This window comes from Stegostoma tigrinum, chromosome 20 (genome assembly GCF_030684315.1).
Source record: "Stegostoma tigrinum isolate sSteTig4 chromosome 20, sSteTig4.hap1, whole genome shotgun sequence".
Lineage (NCBI taxonomy): Eukaryota > Metazoa > Chordata > Chondrichthyes > Orectolobiformes > Stegostomatidae > Stegostoma > Stegostoma tigrinum.
The window spans coordinates 27,240,313-27,262,823 of NC_081373.1; the positions used below are offsets into that span (position 1 = coordinate 27,240,313).

Consider the following 22,511-nt stretch of genomic DNA (forward strand, 5'->3'; position numbering starts at 1 on the left):
GAGAAGCTTTTACCCACTTGATTTAGGTTTTAAACAGTCTATTTGGCATTTTTAGCAGCACTGGTTAGCATTCGCTTATATTAAATATAATGTACAATAATCTCCTATTTGGGAGCAACAACAATACTAGATTTAAAAAACACAATTTTTTTAAAACTTGTTTAATGCAAAAACAATTTGAAGCTGTCAGCAGCGTTTACGTATCTGGTGACCTTGTTAATTGGACAGAGGTTAAATCAACTAACTCTTTGCGAAGCAGGCACTGCCCTGTGCTATGGTGCCATTGTTTCCGAAAATGCGGAATATTTATATTATAGTGCAATAACTCCTACATCAGAGTAAATTCTCACTGCATACAAAGTTTCAGAAAAAGATTTAGAAGTTCTCCTTTAAAATGAAAGAAAAACTGTAATTTCAACTAAGATACACAAAACTACATTTGTTTTGCCTGAACGCTCTTGAATTTTGAAAATTAATTTTCTACAGGTCTCAATTATATTAACTTAGAGTTTCTGAGCAGTATAAAAGCAGCAATCAGTCCTTTTTTTAAATTCATGGTTACAGAAGCTATACAACACCCAAAAAGAAATGTTTAAATTGTACTGATTTTTCTCCATTTCACAATTCAAACAAGGATTTAGGTATTTTGCTAAAGCTCTGCCCTTAGCTTGGAACAACCTGCAGGGGTTGAATGCTTGTCAGCCAGATGCCTATTTCAATCGCCTTGGACGAAATCACAAGCCAAAGGGCCCACGAGTTTAAAAACTCCTGAAAGACCAGCCGACTCTCAGTTTTCATTTCACGTCTCCAAAGAGCTGCTTCTGGGCTCCAGGCTCTACTTAATGGAAATAAAAAGGGGAGGATAGTGCAGGGCAGTTCTACCTGAACTCAACACCTATTTTAACGGTAAAGCCTCCAAAGGAGTCTGGCTTACACTCTGTTGGATTCAACATTTGTATTTCAGATGTATAAAACTGACACGAGTCATACTGTAGGCAATGCACAGCAAATCCAAACCTCTGAAGTACAGAAAACCTCAGGTATAATTTTGACACTTCTGACGATGGGGAGCTATACAAGCTGAATTTTAAAAAAATTTTTAGAAAAAGGTGTGTAATCCAACATTGCATTTTTAACATGCTTGGATAGACTGATGTGTTTTAGGGTTTGGCTCTAAAAAGAGTCATTAACATTTTAGAGTGCTGAATTTACATCGCTACAAACACCTAACTGCAGTGATGAATTGCAAAAATTGTGTCTTGATATTTCAATTGAGAAGTGCACAGCTGAATATTAAAAAATTAAGAGACCATGACAGCAGGAGGACACAGCATTCATTTCTTATGTCAGTGCCTTTCTGATCTCCAACGTGGACAGTTTTTCAGGGTCAAGCATTATGCAAATGTTGTTAGGGGAGAAAAGAGAAATATCATTCTCTGATCACTTTCTCAAACCTCCTAGCAACTTATTCAGAAATAAGCACAGGCAAAGGTAGGCAGCTCAACTGCTTTCCAAATCAGAATATGCAAAGCTTGGGGAGACTAGGGCAGAGGGCATTTGCAGTCTTCTTCTGATAAAGTTTGAACTTACAATATACATTTTTGCTTTAACTTTAGAAACAATAAAAATAGCCACCAATAAATAAGCTAGTTTTGCATATGCACTCCCACTTTTTACAAGACATACGTTGAAAATACAAGGCAGAGTGACATATGGGCTAAACAGGATGGCCATAAAGGTCTGTGCTTCAAACAGCGTCTTACTGTGGGGCCACTTTCAGGAATATGCCAACAGGTTACACCATTCAGTCATAAGACGAGAGTCTGCACCCATAGCTCCCCACGTAGTGACTCTGAGATTTCAAATGTTTCAATTTGGGCAGCTGCCAAGTGGAGGCCAGGCATTTCCCCAAAGGAAGGGAATGGAAAAAAAATAAAACTGCAGAACTGTCAGTTCCATTAAAGCCACAGCTTTCATTGTTTTCACCTGGTCTTTTAATGTGTTGTATGAATACTTCTCAACAGCATTCCTTTCTTTTATCTCACCAAACAACAGCAGAACCAGCACTACATTTACATAAGCTTTCAAGCACTCGACTTTCAATATTTCACAATTAACAATGTGCTGCTGAAATATATGCAAAAATGAAAGCAGGCACTTTAGAAATGCCCATTTCACAAAAAAATTAACTTGTAGAACTGTTCTTACCCCCAGTTACCACAGTTAACTGAAAACCCAAACTGGAAATCCTATTCTGCAATGAGCTAACTTCCACTGTCTTCACATTGCCCTTGTACTCTTGATTATATAAACCAAATCACTGGTGCATTTGACCAGTTGGGACCAAATTAAGTTTGTCACTAAACATTTTCCCTAAAATGTTTGAGTCACCAACAAGAAGGTAATATAGGACTCATTAAATGGCGATGAGAACCTAACTGCTCTCTCTCTATATTCTCAGATTACCTCCAAGTGAAAACATTGACTGCAATTTCCCTAGACTGTCGACAGAAGCAGAGACATTAGCCTTCATTCATTTATCTAACCATCAGTTAAGAAAACCTCATTTATGTAAACAATGGAGTAATTTTAAGCTACATTCATACCTTGCATCCTTGGTTACTATCAGTATTAAGAAGATATGGGAGACTGCTTCGAAATCGGCATTGGCAATGAATTGCAAACCTCCCAAGACCAGTGAAATAAAATGAGACCACTGACAGAAGCCCTGACATACCGTCATTTAAAAAAAAGCGCTGCTGCTATCAGATCAAAGTCTTTGTCTTTGAACATTTCTAAAGCAACAGTATCTACCACTAGCTTCCTAGAATGGCCACATGGAATCTCTAGATGACTACCAAAATAATAAGTAATTCAAGCAAACCTTGCAGATGCTACATCATAATGATTTCTCAATCACTGGAAGTCACTCAGCAAAAGCTGAATTTGAAAGCATAACTAAATGCATTGTGTAGCATTTTACTTTAAAACCCGTTCTAAGTATTTAAATACTTGTTTGTGACTTCTGTGAAGAAATTAAGAAGTCTTACAAGAAACAAAACCTAACTTCAGAATAGAGAAACTTTGAAGGCATGGACTTTACAAAACTAAACCAATGTCAGAAAGCGTACATTAAATAGATGCGAAAGATCATGCTCAAAAACCTAATCTAGTAAAATAATTTTCAAATACTTCAGTTGTCCCAACATAAAGGAAGCAAGATACTGGAATTTAATTAACTGTAGGCCAGTTAAACAAAAAAAAAGCAACATGGCAAATTTCATTACAGCTGCCTTTATATTCCTTTTATGTAATAATAACGACCATTTAAGGTGTAATAGATGAAATTTAACTTACCTCCAGTTTCTGATGCACCATTATCAGCAGACTTAAACTGTGGCCTTGCTACAGCTAGTGCTGCCATGGTTAACATGGCCCAGCAGACAAAGTAACAACAACTAGGCATCCTTTTAGTGAAGATCCTTAGACCGCCGCTGGAACTCCATCTGGACTCTAATCCCATCTGAATTCTTGTGTATAGGCATGAAAGACGAATGTCCTCTTCTTTACTGTGTGGCTCCTCACTTGAAAAGCTGCAGAAAGAAGAATTAGCCTGTTAGGAGAATGACCGTGAAAGCTTATTTCAATTCAAAGTGGATACTTGCAGTTCAAAAAGTGAAAATCATGTTAGTTTTAAACTGTGACAGCACTGCTCACTGGTACAAAAACCATTGGTTAAAATTTGCAGTAACAAACATACTAAAGGACCTACTCGCAAAAAAAATTACTTCATCAGCCCTGTATATCATTTAAGTTGCGGGTAATCTTTAGTTTCTCATTTTCCCATTGTATCAAACTTAGAAAGGTTGAATATTCATGAGGTATGTTATGATGAAATGTGTCAGGACGATTAAAAAGACAGTGAAAAGAATTCATAATCAGTACTTCAGTTGTCTTCATTCAATTTCCCTCGCACTTCTTCTGCAATGAGGATTTTTAAGATCTTATTGGAAAGTGAGGTTAGAACTGCTGCACTAAAAAAAAGCAAGAAAAAACCTTCCTGGCAATTATACTTGTAAAATGAATGGATACGTGTTCACGTTTTTTCTTCCAGATGGTATTAAAGATGCAAATACAAAGGGACCCAGTATCACTCAATGGGCAGAACTGTCCTCCAGTACAAGGCATGTGAGATTGTAATGGCAAACAAAGCTGCACAACCTGAGGAATACACATTCTGACCTGAGTCAACACACAGGTCAAAACACATCAACACAGCAGCCTTACATAATTGGAAAAACAACCGATGAAAATAAAACCAATGTTTGAGAATAAACGCCTCTGACGAGTGATATCTGGCTCCAATCTCAACGATATAAAAAAGAATTACATGAACTCCATTTAACCCTTTCAATGACAAATTATATTACCTATGTTTGATTGAAGAGTTTGAATGAAATACAATTCCAGTTCTGGCTTTCTTCTAAAGTGACCTGCCAGCAACAGCTGAAATTAATGAAAATTAAATTTGTTCATACTGCACAACTCTATGAAGTTCCCCACTGGTGATCTCTGATTAAGTTACTTCTAGTTCAAAACGGTCTTTCAGTTCAGTGGACTTAAAATCCCTGAACACTTTTGATTTGCATTTTGACAACCACACAGTGCAGACAATCCAAAATTGCAAATCAGTATACTAATTAAAGTAACATCTAACTGTAAAACACTTGACACTTCACAATCTTAGACAGAACAGAGCTTCCTAATGGATCACAACCTTAACTTGAAAAAGAAACAATTTCTTTCCAAAATAAATTGTTAACTTTTTTTGAAAGTGTTTTAAATATTCATCTTATTTTAATGCACTCAGTGCAAAACTGGAATGATTCACAGGTAAATTTAGAACAGTGTCACACAATTAAAATTGTAATCCCTTGTAACAGACATAATTCGAATGATAGAAATGGCAAAAAATTTAATGTGGTTTTACGCCCAAATGTATTTTCTGGAAAACATACAGGTTGACAGGCTGTCAGCTGGTCTTTCTACAACCTAGAATTCATTCCACACTGGTCTAACTTTTCACACCATTGCATTGTCAGCAGACTTGGGATTGTAGCTAACTACAGATTTTTTCCTCATCTCAGAAGTAACAATTTATAGTCCTTCTATTGAAAGTGACATCAAAGCATGCTGTTAAATAATACAAGGCCAGCTCAATTGTATAAATTGCATCAGGGTATAAAAACTTAAGTTTTTCCTTACTTGAAGACATGAACATGTGGAACAATTTCAAAGATACAACACACTGTGAGAAGTAAAAAGAAAATTACGTTTAAAATGACGTGCTGGTCTGAAGAAATACCTCGAGTCGATCACAGCATTGAGCATGCAATTTTTCTCTTGAGTATTCACATATTGGCTCCTTGCAGTAGTACAGAAATACAAGCAATCCGGCACGGAGTTCCTCACACAGTGAAAGCTAGAGTTTTTTTTGAAAGGGAACTTTGTCTCCCTCCACTGACTACATTGGGGAGGAGCTGTCAACTAATCTGATTGATAGCCTCTGCCACCCGCTCTTCAAGCCATTTTCACCTCATCACATACCTGCCCAATTCATTCTAAACATGGGGAAAAGGCTGCTAGAAATGAGACAAGTACTGCATTCCTGCGAGCCAAATTTAAAAAAAACCTCAGTGCATAGTAAGCAAGTCAGCACTTGTTCTAGTGACTAATGTAATTTAACATCAAATAAGTTATCACACAGTTATTTCATTATTTTTCAGCCTCAACTCGTTTTCCTTGTTCTGTCCCTTAAGGCCACTAAAATGTAGCATTCAAATAAAACATGAAATAAGAATTTTTGATTTCAAACAGATTACATTCAAGTGCAATTTTTTGGCATACAATAATTGTCTGGAATCCAACACTGCTTGGTAGAATTACCTTTACTACCACAGCAAGAATATGACCCACGCTCCCCGCAGCAGGCGTGCGCACAAGATGAATTAAAGTAAGGATTGCGGGATGCCTTGGGTAGTCCTTTAGAAACAAAGCTGTGCCTGGACTACTTAGATCCAACTGTTTCTGAGGAAAACTCGATTATTTAGGATCAGTGAAAACATGACCCAAACCCACGGATCCAACATGCGGTTCTGGCACAATGCAGAGAGTGTCCATTTCTCTAAGCAAGTTCTTTTCTTATTAAAAAGTAATCTAAATCACAAGCGATTACATTTGTCTTGCTGGTGCGTCTGGGAGAAAACAAAGGCGGCAACGTTACAGAATAAAAGCAGATACTGCGACCCTGGTTCTGCTGGATATACTTCATTCACAAGTTCGCTGCAAACTCAAAAGCCTTCTGATGCATGTAAAGCTTTTCTTCCCCCCTCTCTCCCCTCTTAGGTCACTCCCCTTTTTTGTAATCTGAACCTGTTCCTGAACGGAGCTCCATCAAACAAACATTGCGAACGGACTCTGCCAATCAAATCAGCTTTCAGTAATGTTTAACTCTGCGGGCCAGGCTGTAACTCCTCTGGTTCACAGCATGTAGAATTTGGCGTACAGTTTGCTGGCATGTCCCCCAACTCAGTTTACTCCCTACAACATGAGCAAACGCTTCCAAGATTAATAGCTGTTGCATTCAAAATGGAATATAGACACAGGAAGGAATGGGACCCTCGGTCATTCACTAACATCTACCTATTCGTACTTTAGAAAGCAGCATTTTGGTTGCACCATGACAAGGCAGACAGCATTCTTTTCCTTTAACAGCAATTCAGGGAGTATTCTCCTTTAGGCTGAAAGAACGGCAAATCAATCAACAGCAGCTCATTTGGCTAAATGACTTACCATTAAAGTAATGCCTTGCGTTTCATAAAATGCAATTACACAACGTGGAATATAAAAAAATGGAGTGTTTGCAACAAAGAAAGTAAAAACAATGATCATAGTAAACAATTCCATTATGGGATATTTTGAGGGCAAAGCTTATCACAGCAAGCTTGGGAGATCCTTCACGCCAGTTATCTTTTTGAATAAAACCATAATCTATTCACTGACTTTGTTAAGTGATTGGCTGCTTTCGACCTCCTTCAAGGTCCCATTGAATGCGAATGGTAAACCTAATAAGCCTATTATTGAGACCCCCAGTGGAGTGTGAATGGACAAATAGACACTGCTCAACAGACTAGGAACCAAGGGCAGTAAAGCTATCAGAGTTCAGCCGGCAAAGAGGACAATAGCCTCAAGTCTCAAAAAAGAGCTGGGATTGACAAGGACCCCATTCAAAGTATCTGCATCCCACACCCCCCTCAAAAAGAGGGGTCCATTTTATTTTGTCTATCTCCAACAATATATCAAATCCTTGAAAGACCTCAGGGACTTCCTTTAAAACAAAACTGCCATTCTGAATTTTATACTGAAACATCAATAAGCAGCCAGGACATTAAGGACAGAGAATAGGTTGAACAAAGCTGCCTGTTAATAAGTACAGAAAAACTCTGATACGGTAGGAAAGAATAGGTTTTATCTCAATACAATAAAAATGTTATATTAGTTATTCATTTTTAAGCGAGAGAACACAATTAATCCCTCATTCCTGTTAGAATTACATTTACAAATGCCCTTTATCAAGATGCATACATGGCCATTGTAACGTTTACCAAGAAACACTGGACAATTTACCCTCCAATTTTATTACTTCTTCTGATGAAAAATTTGGATCATGCTTCAAAAGTGAACTTTCTCCTATTGACCAATTACTTCGTCCAAAGTGTCACTTGTTTACCATGAGAGTTGACATTAAGCATTGGCAAACTGTTCAACCATCAGAAGTATCACAGTTGAGCCCAATTCTACTCTCACCAAGCTTCAACAGATGAACATTACTAAAGATAATGGTAAAAGTAATTGAGCACTGATCATGAGCACAAATAATAGCTGCTTATTTGGCCTTCCATGATCCAGAGATATGGAGACCAATGAGACAGTTTCCAACAACAATTGACTGTAATTTATTTCAACGTAAATCAGATTTTGACCTGAGACTTTCCTAGATCACTTTACAAGGAAATTAATATTAAAATGTTAAACAAATGAAAAGCATAAATATTCATTTTACAAATAAAGTCTTGCATTTCTAATACAATCATAGAACAAATTTATGATACTGTGAATCAAAAATTCAGTTTATGAAGTGCCTTAAGAAGCATAATTGTATTATATAGTACCTTACGCTGAAGTCTTCCGAATACTCATTTTTTTCTCAGCTACAAGCTAACAGCAGCAGAATCTGCCACTACATTATCCAAATAGACAAGCTACTTTAGAATACTCATTTAGACAATGGTGCCAGAACGTCTGAACAGAGACTGTTCTCACACAGAATAAGTACTGTGTCTTTCAAACTGCTATTAATTACTTCAAAGTACACTTTGACAGTATGGGAGCGAGAAAAAACAAAAAAGGGAGGAGCTTTTAAAATGTAAACTATTTCTAAATACGGTTCATTTGTCTTGAGCATGCTGTGGTTTTGGAACTGTTACACAGGGAGCCTCTAATCTCAAAAGTCCTTTGGAGATATCCTAGTCCAAAACCAATCAGAAGATATACATATCTGAAACAGTTCTTAGTTACTGAAAAGCACTGTAACTGTCATAATAAACTAACTACACAAATTAGTAGTGATAGTGCTTATAACGAGTGAAGTAAATTACAGGATGAAAGCTACAGGTTTATAAAAGACAGCACATGCCAGTCTTAGACAGTGAACATTAGTTACTTGTAATAAAGTGCAGCATGTAAAATATGTCATGCATTATCTACCCCAAATGGCTGGATTCAGGGATGAGCTCTGTTCAAACTCATACTGAGTGATAAAGGAGAATAGATTAACTTGAAATGCCTGCCTGTTCTTCTTCCTTTCATCTCTGCTAGGAAGTAGGTGGCTTCTGCTCACTCATTTTTTCAGAGAGCAGCAATAAGATCATGAGATTGTATGGGAATCGTGATCAGCGAATGCAGATACATTCAGTTGTGCTTGACAAATTCGACGTACTGACAGGCTGGCACAAGATAATTGGCTGTCACATTATTTCTGGATTCATGTTTGATGAACTTGACATTTTAAATAATTAGAAATCAATGGAAAATATAAATTGTTCTGTTGCTGTACTCAATTCTGCCATTAGAGGCTGCTTCTTCATTGTTCGATTAGAATTCAGAAATCCACAGATCGCAGCACCGCAAAATTAGACAGATCTGCCCGAATTCTCTTGGCACCAGGTAGCACACAGACATGTTCAGTCCTACAAATTGTGCCCAATCATGGTCTTGCCCATTGCCTGAAAAACACTGTGTAATCTTTCTGATTTCACACTACCTGGGGACTCTGCTTGTGCCATTGGTTTAGTGCAAATTCAGGCAAAGGCTGCACTGGGTTTCTTGTTCTGCCACAGTAGAGTGTCACTGCCCAAACTTCTAATGATAATTTCCAGTAACCATTTCTCCCCTAACAGAAGCACATTGAAGAATTCTCTAAATCTAGACCGTGAAAATTCAGTATCCAGTATTTTACAGCATAAAACAAAACAATGAAAAAAGCGCAGCATTTTTCAATTCCACTCATTTAGAAAAAAAAATCACCACACATGATGTATTTTAGAATTATAAACCAAAAATTACTGCACTGGAGCTGTCTGAAACGTATTACTGGTTCATAACATAAATGGTTGTTCCACTTGATTTAACTCTCGCTCTTGAAACTTGCCCATCTGTTTGACTGACATCCCGAGTGCATTGGAATCATTTTCTCCCCCTCCTGTGCAGTTTTGAAACAATGCCATAAACACCTACAGAAGTATGACTGAAACCACAAAAATGTTGACTCTACCCTTACATATTAAACACCGATAGCTCCCTCTGTGGTAGATGTCTGAAGGCGGAGTTATCTTATCTCATTATCCTGAAGAAATCCTTATTTTAAAGTCACCACACCTCAAAAGGCGCCTAATTTACAAATGATAAAGAGACAGCTGCATGCTTACATTATTATGCAATTCCATAAATTCTTCTGTACTTAGTAGAATTGGGAACAATACACACGATTGTTGAGCTTATTTTACAGTACCAGAGACAATATACATCACAAACTGGCAATTCGGCCCAACCAAATTGTACTGAAAGTAAAGCTTCAATTCATACAACTAAATTAAGTGACAAAACTAGCAGAAAACTTATACTCGATTTTACAAAAAAAGTGTTAGGTTTTGTTAATTTTCTAATGATCTGAATTATTTTGAAGGAGGTTAAGGATCATTCGTGCAGGAGTAAACAATATTTTTTAGGAACATAACAGTTTCTAATGGACTAGGAGGTCCATTACAGCATAAAACAAAACAACGAAAAAAGCGAGACTTTAGGAGATAGGCAACTAAAGTCCAATTGTGTTTTCGAAACAACCTACGTACAGAATGGAGGGTATCTGAAATGGGGTCAGTCACACTACCAATCCCAAGTTGTTATGCTGTTTAAGGATGCGGTTTATTGATACTATTTCTAGCAACATAATTCTTCTCTCATTTTTTCAGATTATTACCTCTCCAACTATATCTCCTCAAATTGATCAGGCTTTATATTATTTACAATTTTGAGCACAGAACAGAAAAAATTTGGTGGTAACAAAGTTCATATTGTTTTAGCTGAACAAAATCTGAGCACTAACATATAATTGGCTCAGTGAAGGGAACCCTCGAGTTTTGTTTTTAAATTTTGAATACACAATGGCAGCCATTTTGAAATCAAACAAACTTCAAAAACAAAAGCACAGCTGATCAAGCGCTTTTCTCAATGTACTTGCTATATTGGATTTGGGGCAAGATTTCAACATACAAGAATATCTGCCCACTTGGATACAAAAATAAACCAAAAAAGGCTTTTTCCGTGCTCTCCTTTAATGGTGTAATCTTGTACATCAGCCAAGTTGCTAATAATGCTAATCCACAATGAAGAAAGGAGAGAAAAGTAAAGAAGGCATTTAGTATGCTTTCCTTCATTGGTAAGTGCATTGAGTACAGGAGTTGGAACGTCATGTTGCAGCTGCACAGGACATTGGTTAGGCCACTTTTGGAATACTGCATTCAATCCTGGTTTTCCTGCTATAAGAAAGACGTTGTCAAACTTGGAGGGATGCAGAAAAGACTTACAAGTATGTTGAGCTCCGTGGACAGGCTGAATAGGCTGGGGCTATTTTCCTTGGAGCTTCGGAGGCTGAAGGGTGATTTTATGGAAATTTATAAAATCATTAGGGCAAGGCTAGGGTGACTAGTCAAAGTCTTTTCCTCAGGGTAGGGAAGTTCAAAACATGAGGGCATAGGTTTAGGGTGGGAGGTGAAAGATTTAAAAAGGACCTAAGGGGCAACATTTTCACGTAGAGAGTACTGTGTTTATGGAATGGGCTGCGGGACAAAGTGGAGTCTGGTACAATTACAACATTTAAAAGGCATCTGGGCGGGTACATAAATAAGAAGGGTTTAGAGGAAGATAACCGTATGCCGGCAAATGGGACTAGATTTATTTAGGATATCTGGTTGGCAAGGACAAGTTGGACCAAAGGGTCCATTTCTGTGCTGTACAACTTTGACTCTGCAAAAATAGTGAATTTCAAGAACTCGGAGGAATATTTAATTAAACCCCAAACATAATGACATTCTCGACCATACAAGTGATGTTACCAATATCTCCATGTGATCACCACATTCCTTCTTTCCAGCAAAGCAACCGAGGCATCCTTAATTTATCAACAACATCATCTGAGCCTGTTGTTAGGTAAACATTAGTACAGGGCACATGCTACTCTTCATCTCATCTGAAATTAATGACAATCCCGAAACAGAATCTTATAAACACTCATTTTCAGACATTAGTTAGCTAGAATTCAGTTATAAATTCAGTAACTTGAACTGCAAAAGGGAAAGAAAGGGAAAAAAGAGAAAGTAAAAAGAAATGCAAAACTGAATTTCAAAATTGAATTTCAAAGAGAAGGAGAAAATAACTTTAGAAAACACAAACCTCAAATTCCAGAGGGGGATAGAAATTGAGGCAACTTGATATAATAAAAGAAATCTCTTGGTCATACAAACAGGGGAGAAAACTTGATGGCTAGGATTTAACTCAGTTTTGTTTTAGCAAGGAATATTCACCTAATGCCAAAATTAGTTAATGGAGTTGAAATGTGTTTTGTATTCTTCTTAACAAATTGCTACAAAATTCGAACAGCACGTGGCTGCAGCGGTTCACAGAAGGCAGCTCACCACCACCTTCCCAAGGGCAGCTAGGGAACGGCAATAAATGCTGGCCCCACCAACGACACCCAGGTCCCAAGAGTGAATAAAATAAGTTTTTTAAAAAAGGAACACCAATGTAAGCAACTAACTTAGTATCCAAACCATTCGGGATCATATTTAGAAATTGAAGCAAAGACAAGATCAGACATCGATGGAATTTACTAGGGAAAAGGAAATGATAATCAATAGGTGGTAAGATCTATGAAAGTTAAGCAAGATTGTGAACACGTCTGGAGATAATATTAATGAAAGAACTTTAAAATAGTGTCCCTTCGGAATATGGTCTTACCTAGAAGATTTTGTACAATAAGGGCAACTGCAAAAATGGATGATGATTACAAATTGTCCCACAAACATGTGAGCAGTAGCAGACCATTATTTTCGTATCCACACAGAACATTGGAGAGGCAAGATAGCCAATAGTGAACGGAACACTGGTTACAGTGAGGAAGAAAACAACAAAAAGACAGATACTCCTCATGGTGGCAAAATACCAAATGGGGGAGAAGTATGAATGAAGAGGACCGATATATTCTTTTTGTCTTAGGAGGGGATTTGTCAAGGCAGATTGGTCAAAATTAATGCGTACCATCAAGATATCTATAGGAGAGAATAGGGTGACGTCAGGAAATAATGTGTCAACGGGGGAGTTTGAGAGAAACTAATAGCTTCACATATTTACTATTGGAGCGACAGAGCATGAAGAATTATAAAAACAGTAACTCAAGAGTGCAGTTGTCATTTTCTTGTCTGGTAAAGCAGCCAAGCATATTAAATATTAATGGAGGTATAGACTCAGTTCATTTACTGAATGTGCTCCAAAAGGTCCCTTTAGAAGGTTTTTTTTAAAAATGTATAAATGAAGGCAATGAGGAGATTATGAAACTGTTCTATAAATGAAGTTAATCTAAAATTTGTTTAATTTCAGTAGTTTAATTGTGACAATTGCATTAAAATTATTTATTAGTGGTGTCAAATTTATGCAGGGAAATGGCCTCACTGGAAACGAAGTACAGATGTCTCCAGTGATGTTAGAGAAGTCCAGTAAAGACGCTGAACTTGAAAACATACAGGGGACATCAAGTAACACACAAACATCTTTATCCGTATTCTTAAAGTGGAAATTAGCATTTCAACCAAAGGTGAGACAGAAACTAAAACTTCTAATGCTAAAGGAGCAGTTGAAAAATCAGATTGAAAGCAATGGCAGCTGGAAAGGAATTGCAACTGGCTGAAGTAAACCTGCAGGTAGATCTGAAGCAAAACATAACAACACAGTAGTATCAATCAAAACTGATGGAACAAAGGGAAGCAGTTCTTTAAAATCAGGTGACTCTGCTGTAACAAATACTGATACCACAGAACTACAAGAAAGGATTCCATGTCATTGAATGCAAATTAAAACCTCAAAATGACTAAGCAGACATTAAAAAGAAGAGTTAGAAGTTGATACTGAGTAGGAAAACAAGAACAAAATAATTAAAAGAATGCTAACTAACTGAAGAAAGGGCATCATGATCTGATTGATGTAAGTTTAATGAAGTTCTTAAAACAGCTAAGGATTTTACTTTCAGAAGAATGCACTGATTGTCAGGGGCACCGTTAAACCTGGACAAGAACACTGAGTTCAAATCATGGGAACAAACTTAAAAATAATCCTGCATTTAAATAGGAGGGCATCAATTCACTTGTACGACTGCCTAAGGCTTGCTTCACAGACCTGAACATTAGAAAAAGCTGAAACCATGAAAAAGAACCGTCATCCATAGTCAAAACCTGATCAAGATTGTATTAAAAGGTCAATCTCCTAATGACAATGTAAAGTCTGGGTTTCAAGAAGGTCCAATCTAGAGAGTAAAAATATTATGATAGAGAGTTTATTCTGGGTCTATAATTCACACATCAATTAGGGCTTTTTTTATGTAGACTTGAGTATTAGTTATCTCTAAGTAATGTCTAATTGATATTGCTTTTAGTTGCTTGTTACAGGAAAGGTGTTAGAACTTGAATTCCTGTCCTGCAATTTCTTTGAGTTGGTCACCGGGAATTGGAATCATCTTTTAAAAGTTAGTCAATCAATCTCTATCAGGACTATAACAGACTTGATATGAGATTGCATATGATCACTCTGCCAGATTATTCTTTACTTTAAGATTACCAATTATTTCCATGTCATTGCACAGTGCTAAATGTGAAAAAGTCTGCGTTAGTTATTACTTAAAATATTGGTCAAGAACACTATCTTGAACCCAGTTTATGAATTCATCGTGCAAGCTACTTTTGCTAACTAGTTAGTATATAGAAGATTATTGTTCACCAAGATATTGCATTACCTTTGTTGAATACTCCTCTAATATCTTAATTTAAAGACAGTCCAACACTATGATTATCACCAAGGCCTTATAAACAATTCCCAACAATAATTATTATTTCTTCACTCCACCCACATAAATTCCATATTGTGACTTTTTTTGGATCAAGGTACTTTCTCTCTGCTGCGTTTATTACATTCTTTCTTAATAAAGTGTTATACCCAACTACTTCTTCCCATTTTGTCCATCTTTTGTTTAGTCACAACCTTGGTGACCCTGCAACTGTGTGTCAGTAATGACCACTGTACCAAACCTGTTTAATTGTTTGTCTTTCAATCATCGATGTTGTTAAAAAGGCATCCTCCATTTAAATATAGCATCTTTTATTTTTTATTATTTAGCCCTAATATGGCCTGTTTTTCCTATTAAATTTTCAGTCAGTTCCTGATGATCTCTTTGACTTTACCCAAAGCACCACTCTGTTGTATGGCTTTGACTTCTCCTTTCAAAAGGTTGTAGATTTAAGAGCCTAATTCTCCTTCTGTCGCAACTTACACACTGCTGTGGAAATCACGGACAAAGAACGTAGCATGGGACCTTAATTTCTTTGGGCAACCTTCTGTGTTCATCAGTAGCACCTCCACAATCACCCGGCCCATCAGATGAATGTACCCCCTCATCTCACCCCTGTAAAATCTGACACACTTCCTGCCTTCCACCTATCACTTGTAGGGGTCTGTCAAGCAGAACTCATCAAAATTCACTGATACATCCAATATATGTTCAGGATCCATTACCTCTTCATGTTTGTGAACTCATTTTAGTCTCAGCAGAAGGATTTGGGTGTGCAGGTGCACAGATCACTGAAGGTGGCAGCACAGGTAGACAAGGTTGCAAAAAAGATTTATGACATGCTTGCCTTCATTAAAAAGGGCACTGAGTATAAGGTTACACAAGATATACTGCAGCTTTATGGAACTTTAGTTGAAACAGTGTGTACACTTCTGGTCACCACACTACCAGAAGGATGTGGATGCTTTGAAGAGGGTATAGAAAAAGTTTACCAGGATATTGCCTGGTATGGGGGATTTTAGCTACAAAGTTTGGATAGACTGGGTTTGTTTTCACTGGAATGCAGAAGATTGAAGAACGACCTGACAGAAGTTTATAAGTTTGTGAATGGCATGGATAGAGTGGAAAGTAGGAGGCTTTTCTCCCCCCAGGTTGGAGGGATCAATTACGAGGGGACACAGGTTCAAGGTGCGAGGGAAGAAGTTTAAAAGAGCTGTGCGAGGCAAGTTTTTCACATAAAGGGTAGTAAGTGCTTGGGAGTCACTGCCAGAGGAGGCAGTGGAAGCAGACACAAGAGAAGCATTCAAGAAGCACCTGGATGAAAGCTAGGAAGGAAATAGAGGGATACGGATCCTGTAAATGAACATAATTTTAGTATGGAAGGGCAAAAGGTGTCGGCGCAGCCTTGGAGGGCTGAAGGACCAGTTCCTTTGCTGTACTATCCTTTGTTCTTTTAGCAATGGTCACTACTCAATCCTGGTGCTAACAGGACTACACAGCTGCCGCCCATCAGAATACTCGGCAGTTGCTAGGATGGGACTTCCTTCCAGGTCAGGGATACCACTCTGACCCAATTAAAGTTGCCCCAGTACATTACCACTCAGAGTGCAGCTGGATTTCTGGACAGAATGGTACTAGGTCTTATGTCAGTCTGTGGGGGAATCCATCCCACTGGAAAACTTAGCCAACAATTTACCTAGTTTAAAGTATTACTTCAACAAATCGTTTGTTCCTAATTGTAAGTACTTAATGTCTTAAACTTATAGAAACTACAGTCATTAAACACCCTCACTGCACCAAATTCTCTCTACATTCTATCTATTCCCTTACTAAATGTATTTGAACATGATTTAGAAAACAGGCCATAGAGCAAACTGTTTCTGTTCATGTGTTCATATGTTCAAGAACGATGGCATTTTTTTTTTAAAAGAAAGGAAACACAACTAACTAGAAATGTCATATCATAATGCTGCCCTTCTGTTAACTCTGGCCAGTATCTCCAGACAGCTTAGGCAGGGCCTGGCTGCCATCTGGATGCACAAATTTAAACCAGTCCAGCTCACCCTCTTATCTCCTAAAAATCCTGGAATGCATGCTGCAGACATTTCCTCAATCTGGTGTTAGGAAGAAGTGATCCTTTCTGGATCCAATTCATTTGAATTAAATTGAATTTCTCTAACATAATGAGAAGGCAATTGGTTTAAATTTATTGGTCAGGCTATTAACTTAAATTTACTCACCATCAAATGCACAGTTCCCCAGACCAATTTCATACTTATGAAAAATACAAATTGTTTAGGACCTAAAAATGTTGAATACTAGCAGTGGCTATTTCAGAGGCTTACTGAATTAAATTATAGATACTACTGTGTCTTCTACAAATAACAATCCCTTCACATATGGACTTAGAACTTTCTCATCTGAGGATGCACCGTCAGGCATATTTGTTTGATACGTCCTTTGGATGGTAAACTGCTTTATAATTTCCCCTTCCAGTATATATCATATCTTAAACCTGACTGAGGGAACACACGTGCAAACAACCAACTGAAGAATGTCAAGACCGGGGATACACCCAACCTATACTTAACACGTTCTTGGTAACTGAATGACGTGTAAGGAATAAAAATTCATATGACGGTCTTCATGTCTTCAAGACATCGAAATGAACTTTCTAGGCAACGAAATGCTTTAAGTGTAGTCACTCAAGTGTAGTCAAACGAATACAATCTCAGTTCTTATTGGGGATCGTGTGTGAAAACAGCTGCTGTGAGATAAACAACTATGCAACCGGATTGAAAAGATGAATATTGGCCAGCTCAAAAGGTGCGCGCTCCACTGTGCCCTCAGATCTTTTTGTCATCAGCAATCACTCACTGAGGAGTATGATTGTCAACCTAGAAAATTCTGTTTCACCACTCGTGGGTTCTGTGGGGCCTTGCATGGCTGATAAGCCTGATTCTAGAGTTGCATCTCCAAACACACGCTTGGCAGGTGTTTCCAGGAAGTGGAATTGGTCCTTGCCCTTAAGATCATTGGTTCCTTTTCTGTTCTTCCTCTGGTCGACAGGTGCTCTCAAACATATGTGCCCCTTCATTCAAGGGTTTTCTCCAGGTCAGTTTCTTCTGAATAACAGTCTCTCATACGTTGACATCAGTGCTGCATTTCTTGAGGGAACCCTTCAGAAAGTCTTTGAAACATTTCCTTTGCCCTCTCTCGTTCAAGTGCCTTCCTTGAGCTGGGTAAAGAAAATTCACTTTGGTAGTCTGAACTCAGGCATCCTAAGCACACGGTCAGCCCAGCAGGATACCACGCCCTCAGTACTCATACTATTAGCTGTTCCCAGGACGCTGACATTAGTATGCCTATCCTCTCAGATGATGCAAAGAATCCATCGCAAACAGCATCGATTATACCTCTCAAGGATCTTGAGGTGGGGTCTATACACAGCTCAGATCGGAGGTCAGTGACACTCTACCTTTTCCAACAAAGTACAGATATTTATACATTCCACTTTACAATGGCTACATGCCACATTGATATCAGTGCTTGTCATTGCCCCTCTGACCATTATGTCCACCACCTGATGTTTCCCAGCTGCATCATACTGAGCAAGTGCTGTTTGTTACCTTGCAAAACTGATTATTATGACCTTGGAAAAATAAACAGAATCATAGAGACCTACAGCTCAGAGTCAGGCCCTTTGGCCCAAGCTGGTCCATGCCGAATTAATGACTAAGTAAAGTTTTGCAAATGCCCTCTTACAATGCCATCTGCTTGTCCTCTCATGTGGCTCTCTGTTTATATCCTTCGTTATAAGTCATTCCGTCCTTCAATTCCTCAACGAACAGGATGGGACTCTACTATCTACAGCCATTTATCTAAAAGAATTCAGCTAAATTCCCTCCCAATTTTTTAGCTGCATTTATAATTTCACTATACCTACATGTATAATATGTAATGGCAATTATTTTAAAAGCCTATGAATATGGTGGGATCAGACTTTTCCTTCTGCACTTCACTAAATAACAAGTTTACTCTTTCCCACTAAGATTTCTATGAGGCACTTTATTATCTTTTCTGATTGACCTGAACATGAAGGCCATGATTCTGACTCAACTGACAATTCTCTTCAACAATGACCAACTCCAACAAAGTGAGACATGAAAGCTCTCTTCTGAGAGCAGAGATGACACTGTCATCCACATATTGAAGCTCCACAGTATGAGGTGGATGTCATTTTCTTCTTAGATTCCAACCAGCTGAGGTCTCCATCGGTTCAACATTGTAGAATCCCTACAGTGTGGGCACAGGTCCAAGAAGTCCACACTGACCCTCAGACATCCCACCCAGACCTATCCCTCTATAACCCACCTAATCTACATATCCCTGGACACTATGGACAATTTAGCATGGCCAATCTGCCTAACCTGCACATCCTTGGATTGTGGGAGGAAACCGGAGCATCTGGAAGAAACCCACACAGACAAGGAGAATGTGCAAACTCTGCACAGACAGTCGCCTGAGGGTGGAATTGAACCCAGGTTCCTGCTGCTGTGAGATAGCAGTGGTAACCACTGAGCCACGGTGCCACCGAGACAATGGGTAAGCTTCTCCAAGTTTGGAAATCTCCACTGAAATCCCATCTACTACCATCACTTTTCCATTCTTCATGTATCTAATGGTGGCTTCAACATCTGCTGCATTAGATGGGAGTCCAAGATTTTCTCTGATGGAGAGTTGAGGGATTTCCTGAACTTCGTCTTCGTCAATGACTGTATCATGGTTTAGTATTCTCTCCATCGGAGGCTGTTATATTCCCTATTTATCAAAAGGATTCCATCCTTACTCTCCACTAGTTTGAGGCCAAGGGTGTTGGACCCGGAGGGAATTGCAGCTCCTTAGCTTTCTCATTCCACCAATGGTTCTTGATTTCTCTCACTCTTCTTTGTGACTTTGCTTTTGCTGTTCCCTTAGATCTTTTAAGTCCACCACAAAGTGCAGTTAGAACCATAATTTAACCTCAGCCTCAAAATGATCCTTCAGAACTAGTTCATGTGCTCAAGTGGCTAATGTTGGACCTGAACTTAGCATTCTCCGCTGAATCAAAAGATTGTATCACCGAACGTAGGAAGCCACCGATGCACATTCAAGTACCTACAACTGCTAACAAATCAGAACAATAGGTTTTGAAATAGTGCAACTTTAATGTTTAATATTAAATATTTAACAACAAAATATTTGTGAAAAGGCATTAAATGCAATCTCACACATTTTATTCATTGCATTTAATGATGTTGGATTACTTGAGTGAATGTCACACTACAAGTCAGCAACCAAAATCACCAAAGCCCTGTACAGATACATCTGGGAGAAATGATAGCTGTAAGCACATGAGCAGACTATTAAATGACCAATATTCCATGTGTATTTCCAAATGTCAAAAAATTGCACCCTACCTTTTATTATTCCACAGCTCCCATCAACAGTCCAATTACAGCAGACAACTGGAATAGCGCTGTGATTAGCTTTGAAACTAGAGTATTCATTGCATACACCTGGAAAACTTAAAATTTAATTAAAAATAAACTGCAATATAATTTAAGTACGCAGAGTTCCCTTAATATACAGCCATGAATAAAGTAGGATAAAGACTTGCAAAATTGAGTCAAATTAAAAGCAGCAGTAACTCTTGTCAGACAACAGACTGCAGCAAGATTTCATAAACAGCTGCTCACATCTCAATATACCAATGTTTTGTGCACGACAATTGCATACAATATTTTCGCCAAACTTGAGCACGAAACAGAGAACTTGCATTTCTACTAACGTTTTGGGGACCACGGCCTTTTGAATGCATATCTATGCTCAGGAAGGTTCAAATGGCATTTGGAGTGACTGTGGCTTAGTAAATTTAAAGGCAGTTCACAGAATTCCAGCAGTAATTCAAAGATGCACATACTTCTAAGTTACTAAAAGGCAGAAAAATACATACACATTATTCTTGGTCTTCTTGTGCTGCTGAAAATATTTAGAATTTCTTGCGATTAGGAAAACATTAACTTTCTTTAAGAAACAGGTTACTGTGGCTACACTTTGCCATGAGGCTGTGAGATGGCAAAATCACATCACTTCTTGTAATGATGTACATTAATTAGCATATCACAATTAGGTTTAACTCCTTTGCATTTCAACATATGCATGGATTTCAACCTCAAACTAATTTGAACTATAGTATCCACAATAATTAGTTACTGCTCTATACGGAACTGGAGAGCTTTTATACAATAGCAGAATGAGATTTCTTAGCCAAAGAGAATCTAATTATTTCATGATGTTCACAGGGCACACAGCTTCTACGATTAAAATGGAAAAAGTTTTTTGTATGATTTACTAAACTTCTAATTGAACACCAGCCAACATCCTGTATAGTTATCGCTTCTCATTCAGCGTGATCATTGCAATGATTAAGGATCACTAATCTGAACTTCTGTACAGAAGTGAAATAAATCATCTATAATGTAATAATAGCTTTTCAAACTGTTGCGAGTCTAGTAAATAATAATTTTGCACTGCAAAGTTAGTTGAAAAGATGAGACAGAAATGTTGTGGGTTTATATACCTAATTTGGACTATATCACACATCCACAAGACAGTATATATTCATTGCTCTATGTTAAGTTATGTATCTATGTGCCTTGCCAGGGTCTAAGTCTGGTCCACTTTTCATCTTGAAAATAATTCAGAGATGTTCTTAATGACAGATGCTGATTGCATACAAGTTATTGTCTATGGAGTGAGTATCTTTGCACTATATTATAATAAATATAGCCATGTGCATTGGTCTATGTTATGAATTGTGACTTCAGACAGTACTCTATCATACATCAATGTCTATGCTGTACCATTTATCCACTTGTCTGAATATGTAGTGGATTATATATTTTGACGCAAGGTGCATGATTTATACATATTTTCATCACATTTATTTTGAGATTGGATTTTTGAATTTGATGGCATTCAAGTATTGTGGGTATTTGTAGGTTTAGTGATCAGCTTGTAAGTATTTCTGTATCCATGGTGATTTCTTTTAAAAGACTGAGAGAAAATCTTCCTGTAGAGTAAAGGATTTTTATTTTAATTGTCCACTGGTAAAATACTCTCAAAATAAACAATTGTGCATAAGTTCCAGTATAGAAAGCCAAGAATATTTTTTCTTCTTTTAATGAGGGGAAAATCACCCACAGCTTGGAACAAACTTTTTATATAGTTTCAGTTTGGTAGTATTGGTGGGTTCTTGGCTGAACCTAGCTACATTTGTTGTTGCTTCAGAGAAAAACGCTTAAAAGTTGTTAAAAATAAATTACCTCAGTGTAAGAAGTTTAGCAAAAGTTCCAGATTATTTGAAGTGGAGAAAATTTAAGCTCAATTGAATGAAGGCTCCAGTAAGAGGCTAACAGACTGAAAAAAGCTGGAGACAAAAATAGAAATAGCTGGAAAAACTCAGCAGGTCTGGCAGCAGCTGCGAACAGAAATCAGAGTTAACATTTCAGATCAAGTGACTTTTCCTCTGAACCCGTGTATGGAATGAGCTGCCAGAGGAAGTGGTGAAGGTTTGTATGTTTCCAACATTTAAAAAGCATCTGCATGGGTATATGAATAGGAAGGGTTTAGAGAGATATTGGACAAATGCTGGCAAACACGACCAGATTTAAATAGGTTATCTGGTCAGCATGGACAAGTGGACTGAAGGGTCTGTTTCCATGCTGTACAGCTCTATGAA

General features: G+C 37.8%; 1 protein-coding gene across 14 annotated transcripts in view; it reads right to left on the minus strand.

Moving 5' to 3' along the window:
- Positions 1 to 22,511, minus strand: part of LOC125461815 (fibroblast growth factor receptor 2-like) — a 179,650-nt gene that overhangs the window by 90,798 nt on the left and 66,341 nt on the right. For 4 of the 14 annotated variants that reach the window (XM_059653060.1, XM_059653062.1, XM_059653061.1 and 1 more), the window contains exons 1-2: positions 5,366 to 5,932; positions 3,358 to 3,593 (exon numbers count right to left, since the gene is read on the minus strand). In XM_059653060.1, the coding sequence (XP_059509043.1) occupies positions 3,358 to 3,593; positions 5,366 to 5,391 (262 nt within the window). In that variant the 5' untranslated portion in view covers positions 5,392 to 5,932. The other 10 variants (XM_048551055.2, XM_059653052.1, XM_048551058.2 and 7 more) reach the window with 7 other exon arrangements.